Below are 9,832 nucleotides of genomic sequence, written 5' to 3'. Positions count from 1 at the left end.
TCATATATAGCCAGCTTTCCTACAAGTCAGCAGGTACAAATTACTGTTGGTAGCACTCTGATGTGTATTTTATTAATATTCTACCAATGTAAAAACATAATGGCAACTGTGACACGCATCAATAAATAGAGATCAAAAAAGCAGGAGGTTAAAAAAGATGAAATTAAATACAGATTCTAGCTGCGGATTTAAAATTAGAACTATCATAGACTGTGGCATTCTGCAAGTTAAAACTGCAGTTAAAAAAAAAATATTACAAAAGAAACCAGTAGACTGTTACAGTTCACATTATAAACCCTGGTGTCCTTTTCCTGTATGCACCTTTGGAAAGGGAAGCCTGTTCAAACCGGGAAACCGCAAAAATGCTTTCACAGCGGTCACTTTCCCCCAACCCCCTTTCCGAGCCCAGCTGGGCTCCCGCCCACCCTCCCCCCCAGAGGATTTTGGTTGTCCGCTCCCCTCTGCCGAAGGCCAGAGGCAGCGGCCGTCTCCTCCTGCCCGCTGGGCTCCTCCGCAGGGCCCTGACACGAGGGGCAGGGGCTGGGGCAAAGCAAACGAGCTGCTCCTGTAGCGCTACCTCTCGCCTTCGTGCATGTGTGTGTATTATATTATATAGAGCCCACCTGACAGGCTTTTCCCATAATGAAGCTGCAAGTTTCTTCGTTGCTAGCACTGATTCCCCTTCCCCCCCCCCCCCCCCCCCGAAAATGAAAGTCGTCCACTAGCGGTTCAAGCCTTAGACACACGATAACCCCCCTCCCTCCCCGCCCCAACCCCAGGCAACCTATTTTCCTACCACGTCGCCCTCTGCCCTTGCTGAGCCAGGGCAGTTCTTCAGACATCCTAGGATATGGATTCGCTTACGAGGAACGCTGAGCTCCGCCGAATGACCCCTGCTAAGCTCCTGACCAAATTCAAGCTGTGCACTACATCAAAGTCTGAAACTTCACTTAAAAAGAAAATAAAAAAAGAGGTTAAAAAAAAGAACTTCAGCAGAGAATGAGGTTTGGGGGTGGGTTTTCTTTTGTTTCGCTTTTTTTTTTTTTCTTCCTTCCTTCGGTTGTGGAGGGGGTATGAGGCAAGAGTCCTGGTTCTGAAGTACACGACAGCAAACTTCCAACATGAAGAGATTGTCGAGGGGAGAGACATTGGTGTGTTGTATTGCTCCGCTTTCCCTACTCCCCCCACCTAGTCCCCTGCCCCGGACACCCTGCAAAGTGAGAATACAATGAAACTGGTTTGTATTTATAGCTATTTTACAAGGTTAAATAAGAACAACAATAATAATAATAAAAAATTGAACACTAAAATGAACAGGTTGGTTGGTTTGTTGGTTTTTTTTTCCTCTTTTTAATTTTCTTTCCAAATGTGACCAGTGTTGCTGAGCAAGACTCAAATTACTGGTGATTTTTCCTGTGCAGCTGGCTGCTTGGTACCGGTTCAGGTGGAGTTGGAGGCTGATGCTGTAGCTACACTATTGGTCTGAACTCGTTCTCCTGCATTAACATCTGCAAATGACAGGCAAGAGGAAGGGAGAAAACCAATATTACCTCCAAAATACAGACATTTGGAACAACAGTGATGACATTTACCACACAAGGAAACCCACAAGCCCCACCAATGCACTGATTCTGTTAGAGTGTTCTCCCAGTCTCAAGGGGTGCGGATGGCACAAGTCAGTCTGGGGAGAGGGTGGGAAGATGATCATTAAGCAGGACCAAGGTGCTGCAAAAAGCCAGTTTCAAAGGCTGAGGGCTGCAGGCTGGAACTGCTGGAACTGAGCAGATTTTGAACCTAAAATGCACACACTGCAGTGTGCCAGGAGCCCATGACACATGCCAGTAACTCTAACTGCAAGACAAGGTACAACAGCATCATCAAAGCTAATACATAAATATCCCTGACCACTACATGGTTTTGCATTGGTGCTGAACTTTTATACTCTCAGGGCATCATGTAAGAAGGCCATCTTTTAGTCATGCGAACGGGCATAGACAACGAGAGCCACAAGCCTGCTTCCCCGGCAGAAACAGCTTGTCTGTTAATGTGCAATTCGTGCACTTGCCTCAGAAAACATCTTTCAAGTCTACTGCTTTATTCTGTGTTGCTCAACCAAAGTTGGATCTGCCACCCCCTGAGCTGCTGAAGCAGATTACCATTGAGGCCTGAAGCCAGTAACGAGGTTTACAAAAGCATTCAACATTGTTAGAGGATCAGTTCTCTGTAGCAAATAATCTGAAACACCACCTCTTTTCTGAGAGAGACAGTGCTCCACAGAGAGGGATTCACAGGAGCAAGGGCACGTGTCAAAGGACAGTCCAAGGAAACACACGCAGAGTTTGCAAAGAGATATCGACAGGAGACTGATTGCCACTATGTTCTCATTTGCCGTACAACGGAAAAGCAGACCTGCTTCAGTCTGTGACAGAGAGTTGATTAACCAAGGAGAGGCTTCATGCTAACGCGCAAAGGCCCTTGGAGAGTCTCAGCCGGTTTGTTACTAAGTGTTTAAGAACGCTCCAACAAAACACGGCAGGCTTGCAATAAGGCTGGGAGTAGAGTAAAATAAGAACCAAGCTGTTAATAAATATTCACGTACTGAGAAAAACAGAACAATACGATGGCCAATTAACCCTATGCATTTGCTGTTTTCCCTAAAAATCTTTCTTTCTTAACATAAGAAGAATTGGTCTGGGGTGGGGGGGGAAGGCATTGTTTTTATCAGGAACCATCATATACAGTAGCCCATTAACACAATTGCAAAAAGTAAAGTAGATGAAAAGTTAAAGATATGAAATACTCAACAGAATAAATGCTGGAGAAAAGATACTAAGATACTAAGTGAGGTTTTCCTACAAGAGACCACCACGCATGCTTCCTCTTCAAGTAAGGTTAACTGCAAAGCTATCAGCACTGCAGCAGGGGGAAAAAAACGTCACATTATCTCAGTAAAGAAAGGGGCGGACTGGGCAAACAGCACACTAAAGAGACAGGGAAAAGGGCTCACAAAAGACAATTTCCTCACATCAAGCTGAAAGACGGTAAAACTAACATAAGTAATAGGCTGGACAAATTAAAACTGCATGATGGTGGGGGTGTAATAAGACTTCCCCAGCGCAGGAGAGCTTGCTAAGCAACGCAGCCAGGCAATGCTCTACATTCACCTGTTAAGGAAATCCCTTTCTTCTCTAGCTATGCTGAACTGACCATCCTTGGAAGCACTGCCAAAAGCAATAGGCAATGAAATAAATGGAGAAGCTAGCACTGGGTGAGCAATAAATTAAGTAACTATATATAGAGACAACAAAAAAGTGCAAGAAAATAGATAAAAAGGAATTCAAACAAACAGCAGCATCCAGGACTAGAAGGGACAAGTGGGAAGAGAGGATGATGTCTACTTGAAAAGGAAATGCCACGAGTAGGATGTGGGAGGAAAGGGAAATTCTCCTGTGTGCAGAGGATGCCAGATGACTTATTCTGGAAAAGTGTTTCCCACTCTCTCCCCCCAATATTTTCACCCTCCCTACTCCCCTTCCCCACCCTCAAATACCACAATAAAGCCAGCTTGTGCAGTCAAGGCACTGACAGTACCAACGTGATTTGGAAAGCCAGGCTTGCACAGGAGAGACAGACTCTCCTACAAGGAAAGTTGCCCTGAAGGAGCTACTCCCATATCACACACGCATGCGGACCAAAGATCACAGAACCCCCAAGTGCCCCAGCCAGACGGCTAATAGTTTCCATACTTAAAACCCTCACTGTGCCTGTTTCGGATCGATTTTCATGTAAGGATAAATGCTAACTAGTGAATGCAACATCTGCATGCCTGATGCGAATGGTCCAGTTGGAGCCTGCACAGTTGGCAGAGAATTTCTCTGTGCGTGTACAGAAAGTGCTTGTATTTCATCTGCTGAAATGAAATATGCCTTTTCATCATCTATTCTTGAACACAGCAGAGGCTGAAACCATTATCACTACTTTGCTATTAAGCAGAGGTAAAGCAAAAAAAAAAAGAAAAAAAGAAAGAAAAAAGAAAAGAGGGGGAGGGGAGGCCATCTCAGGTAACCTATGCTCCTTTTCTGTCATCATTCTGATAGGAGAGCTCCTGAGAAATATATACTCTGCATGATAAGAAAGGAATTAAACATGGTGACATGGCCCAAACCTATTTACATGGGGCTTTCACAATAATATATAGAAGTCTACTCAAGCTGGGACAGAGCATGGAGTTTGCTTTAGATTGTATTGGCTTGGAACCTGCAAGAAAATGAAGTATTTTCCCATTCTAGCTTGTTCTCTGCCTCCCCATCAACAGCACATTTAAGAAACAAAAAAAGGGGCTTATTCCAATGTTTCTTTGCCTGCATGCTGGAAAAAGTGTAACTGGAATATCACGGTCTCTGGACATTTGGTTACTCCTTCCCACCACGAGGAATTGGTACTTGCACACAAGAGAAGAAAATCTAGGCCTTCAGCAGATGTTGCTAAAACATCTGCTTTGCTAAGCAATCGCCTGTGCTCGCATGGAAGCGGTGTTTGGAAGTGAAGCCTCCCAGCTGACATGGAGCTGTCTGCTACGGGACAGACACCTGCAACAGACTGCTGCCGCGGCCTGCGGCTTGAGCTTCATCTGATTCATTGCTGTGAACTGCCACCTGACACCTCTGCATGTGTGGGGAGAGAAGTCACGTCGGGGCTGAAGCATTGGTCACGTCTAAAACTACTTTCAAAGGGAGAGGCAAATCAATGGGAAGTTGTCTCTCCTCCCTGTAGGATCTCTTTCAGTTCAGCTTCTCCGCTCAAGGAATGCCCCTGCCTCCCGGCAGGGCACCTAGCACTCCCGAGAAAGCCACTGGAAATGAAAGGGAAGGTTTTTGGTTGGAGAAAGCCAGATGGCAGCTCTGCCTAAGCAAGCCCATTCCCGCTAACCAGGGCAACAGCTCGCTGGACTTGTACTGCTGACAGACTGCACTGCTCATCTGCAGAGGAATGCGGAGAAACAGACCGCAAGTCTGAGGGTCCTCACAGGACAACCAAGGACACAAGGGGAAGCAGAAAAGCCCACTCTTCCTATCATGTCTCTGGCTGTAGGAATTCAGGCCTCGAGAGCAAAACTGGCAAGGCAGAAATGGCCAAGGTTTATTCCTATGACTGTCACGGACTCATCTCTGTGCTGAGCTTGCAGAAGCACAAGCAAAGTGCTTGGCCCTCTCTCCTAGATAAAGAATTAAAGTCTTTCAAAATTCTTTCAGTGGGAATACTATATATGCACTAAGCCTTATTTTACAGAGTACTGGTGTCTTTTTAACTGCCCCACATCGGCAGGTAATATTAATTTTAATCTAAGCTGTTTTGTTGCTGAAAGTTCAGGCACACAATCTCATTTGGGATTAGCAGGGATCAACACAGCAGGATGTGTAAGAAAATGACCCCAGCGTTCCCTGTGGGCATGACTCCCCTGCAGATGGCAGCTACACTTTTCCCAACCTAACACTGACTAGCGGACAGGTAACTACTGCTGCTGGCTGATCTAAGAAGAAAAACATGTAGCCACACACACAGACAGGCATCCAACCCGGTGTGCACGCTCCCACCTCGCATGCTGAGGCTGTGTGGCGATGAAACCATCCTCCTCCTCCAGCTAGATCCAGTCAGCATCCGCGTGAATAAAGCTGCACTGGCATTTTTATCAACGGCTGGCATAATTCACAGAACACTATCACAGCATTTCAAGTATGAACTCCTAATTCCCCTCTTGCTTTTCTTCCACTTGACTTTAGACACACCACCACGTCACAGAGAATTTGTCGCATTTGGTTGAATTTACTAACTCCAGTGCAGCCAGGCTTCACACTCCCACTGCAAAGCCAGCTTCCTTTAGCGCAGTGAGTTCATCTTTACGCCTCAAGAGAAGAGGGAATTTACAACAAACATTTTTTAACACTCAAAAATTAAATAGAGTAATTCCCCTGCACATAACAGCAGGATCCCAGGATGAACATTGCATTGAGCTATTGAAACCACCACTGTACATCTACCAGTTAATAACTATTACCCACTTCAGATAACTTTTAAACATTGTAATTTTGGCTTGAACATACGTACTTCTGTGGGTTTTAAAAGGGAGCCATGTACCTTGTGTTGTTAAAGTAACTCTTTGGAAGGATTGATCAACAGGCAAAGTGCAGGTGAAGCAGTCATACGAAAAATTCAATTTGCAAAGATATCACCATTTAAGTAATGCAGGAAACACATTCACAAAAACAAAGAGAAGAATCTCCTCTGGTGTAAACTGCGCCAATCCAGATGCTAAGCTGGGTTAGATCAGGATGAAAATTAAATGCTGGCTATGATTACAATTATATCCATAATACCATCTGTATATTGGGTATATTCATGGCCTCAATAAATGCTAGAGAAACTGGACAAAAAAACTGATTGTGAAATCCACAGAACTAAGTCGAATCTGGCGCCAATATGCAACCTTTCTGTTTTTTAATGCATTACGCACATAAGGGGACAGTATTATTACAGAAGCCTTTTTATGAAGTCATATAAATGGAAAGAAAGCTAAAAGAAACTCTCTCTTAAAAGGCACAAAGAAAAAAAGCTGTGCAGATCTGCAGCATGTTATACGCTCATTAGCTTATGGGCTAGTATTGCTGGCTGGACGAAATCTGGTCTGTTTAGGTAGTATGTTGAAAAGTCAGTCTCTCCATCTCAACACTGCTGCTACCTCTCTCAACAAACATTACTTCGCTAGACTTGGGACAAACAGATACTATTTTTCTGGCTATTCTCTACTCCTGACCCGGCTTTGTATACGAAAAAGGTGCATGATAAGCAGCAGTATTTTATACCTGGTCACAAAGCCGAAATCCTGACATTGCTGTGGAGCAACGTGACAGCTAAGAAAACTGAGTAAATGACCAATAGGCTGGTAAAAAAGGCCTCGCTGGGCCACCTGCCGTGATGGAGCTGCACACTCCAGTGCAAGTGCCTGTGCCTCGAGCTTACGGAGCAGGTCGACTGTTCTGAACACAGCAGCAGACACATGAACTTCAGTATCACTTCTATTTGCTAAAGGGAGACAAAAGTAACACACTACTGAAGCAGATTATAGTTTTGCCCTTTTAATTGCTTTGAGATCTATGTTTTGCTGTGTCATCACCACCGGAAAAGCAGCTTTTGTACTTGCACTGCTCATTCACAAGAGCAAACATTTGGCAGAAAAGCATCATCTATCAACTTGCCCTGTGTTAGGTGGCAGCATTACTCCAGTGCTGCTTTAAGTGTTATTTAAGAATTAGGATTTTATTGGGATGGGCAGGGTGTAGGGAAGACAGGATCCACTCTAAGAAATTCTGTTGCCAAGTGCAGCATCAGCATGCAAAGCAAAACAGATTAACATAATCTCATACAGGATATAATCCTAAAGTCACAACTTTGATGGAATTCCTGTTGCCTGCCGTGAGAACCCCAATCACCTAAGAAATTACAAAGGACCGGCTCCAAGTTTAGCAGAACAGCTGTGCAGCAGAAATCCAAAATCGCGAACTATCCACTACTGAGCTTAATTTCACAAGTGCTTTCCAAGTTGCAAGCTTTTTTTTTTTTTGGTTTGTTTTTGAACTAGGAATAAGAGGTCCAAACTTGGCAATACAGTGGCTGCTAACAGATGGATTAAAAATGTTGACATCAATAAGGCTTTTTTTTTAATACTGTTTATACGAAGGACTTAGCCTAATGTGTCTTTCCCTCACATGAACTCTTGGAAGGTGCTGGGTGAAAAGAGACTTCTCTTAAGCCAATTCATTCCTTAAGGCTGTTGCACCTGGGAAAAGAGAGCTCCTCAGAAGGACACAAAAAGGACACTAACTAAAACAGTATTTTTGAGAGGACTTAAAATTATTTTCAATGCTTTTATTTTGTAGTTCTTCAATCATTTTTACTACTTTTGTCTGTTTTTTTCCTCCTCAATCCTGCTGTTGAGCAACAGATGTACGTAAAAGGGAAACAGAGAACATGACTATTTGCAAAATGCTGCCAAGAGTTCAAAACAAATACACTAAGTTTTAAAACCATTAATTTGCTTTTCTCCTAAATTCAGAGCACATAAATTGCACAGGCTACATCTTTTTTTCTGTTGGTACTAGTTTTTCAGATAGAAGCTTAATTCTTGAAGCTTGTTGTGTCCATCTGACCTGGACTACCAAAATGTTTCCGTACAGCGCTGGTTAGAGGCTACAACGAGCACATCACAATCCAGGTTATTTTTTGACAGATCAACCTGTGAACGCTTTCCTGCCTGCTTCAGGAATACCTTTATAATAGAGTTTCTCCTCAGTCAGTTGTCTTCCACTGACTAAGCACCCTGGGCCTCCAAAGGGAGTCACAGCCCTCTGCAAGCAGGACTGATGTGCATACAAGATACGGATACAACCCCACCCATTTTAGTTTGCCTTTGGTTGCCCAGGCCCCGGGACAGCCCGCTAGTGTGCTGACTCAGGACTGACTCAGAGCAAGAGTGCCACGTACTACCGACCCACCTCTGCCACATCCTGCAGCACCTGGGATTTTCTTCGGGAGTCTCCCAAATGATATTGCTCAGCTTTCAAGCTCTCATTAGAAACCTAACACAATATGGTGTGGCCACTGGCCAACAGTGAGCTTTTAAAAGGTTTCTGACAGAAACGAGAGAGAGAGAGACAGAGAAGAAAGTCGCTCAGTGCTGGATAAAACCCCAAAGCATCTACCTCGTGCCCAAAGGTGACATGAGCAAACTCGGGAGCAAGCAACTGCAGCTACATAGATGAGGTAGTGAGCACACTAACACTGAGCTCCCTGCAACACTTTTGTAAACACTAATGCCTTTCATGACGGGGAAAAAAATCCCTCCATCCACGCTCCACAGAGGCTATGTTTACTGATACGGCCATTTCTTTTCTTCTGAGCCATCACAAACTCACCCATGCTTAACAAAGTCGGTATTTATCTCAGACTTGCTGAGAGCTAAGAAATTAGGTGCAAACCAATTCACAAGGATCATTAGAAAACAAGCAAGTTTGTTTGTTTTTTTGTTTTGTTTTGTTTTTTTTATAGTGAAAGTCTGAGTGACAAAGCCTACATCAGAACATGGACTCTAAATGACCTAGCCTAGGATTTTCATCAGTGCAGCCCAAGTGGCTGCAGCTAATCTAACAAGTATACAAGGAAGCTGCGATGAACCCTTCCTTCTTTGCTTCCCCCCTTTACCCTCAAGGGTCTCCGTGACTCACAGGCGGGTAAGAGAGGGGACGTGACTGGAGAGGAAGCGAGGGAGAAGAGAGAGGGAGGAGGCAGGCAGGCGGGGGCATGTTCTCACCTGAAGCTGCTGTAGCATTTGTAGGGGTGGAAGCAGCTGCTTGATTCCGGGCATGAGCAGGGATGAGGATCGAAGCCAGAGATGGGTTACTTGACAGTTCTGGAGGGGAGGGGGAACAAACAGAGTTAGCTCATCATCATCAAGAACCCCGCATGCAGGTTTAACTCCTCGGGTTTCCTCAGTAACTGTAACCTCGGACGAAATGCATGCCCGCGCAGCCGAAGGTCACGTTACATTTTCTTCTTTGCCTACAAGCAAGAGGAAACCACAGTGATATTTGGCAAGGAAGCCTCCAGAGCAAGACTGTCAAAACTACAAGTAGTGATAAACAGGAATTATTTCTTAGGAAAAGAAAGTGGCTTGGGAGCTAGCAAAGAACCAATCGAGCCTGTTCCTTGGAAACAGCCTGAAAAAAAATGCTATTTCCCTTTGAGAATCAGAAAGATTCCCTTCGCAAACCCACTTGCA

The 9,832-nt window shown here is 44.5% G+C and overlaps 1 protein-coding gene across 3 annotated transcripts in view; it reads right to left on the bottom strand.

The window, feature by feature from the left end:
- Positions 1 to 773: 773 nt before the first annotated feature.
- GSK3B (glycogen synthase kinase 3 beta) overlaps positions 774 to 9,832 on the bottom strand; it is a 156,925-nt gene continuing 147,866 nt past the window's right edge. For 2 of the 3 annotated variants that reach the window (XM_062595129.1, XM_062595138.1), the window contains 2 exons: positions 9,365 to 9,463; positions 774 to 1,508 (listed from right to left, as the gene is read on the bottom strand). In XM_062595129.1, coding sequence (XP_062451113.1) covers positions 1,441 to 1,508; positions 9,365 to 9,463 — 167 coding nt within the window. In that variant the 3' untranslated portion in view covers positions 774 to 1,440. The other variant, XM_062595146.1, reaches the window with a different exon arrangement.

The sequence above is a fragment of the Rhea pennata genome, chromosome 1 (genome assembly GCF_028389875.1).
Source record: "Rhea pennata isolate bPtePen1 chromosome 1, bPtePen1.pri, whole genome shotgun sequence".
Classification (NCBI taxonomy): domain Eukaryota; kingdom Metazoa; phylum Chordata; class Aves; order Rheiformes; family Rheidae; genus Rhea; species Rhea pennata.
This window is presented reverse-complemented; position numbering and strand designations above follow the sequence as displayed.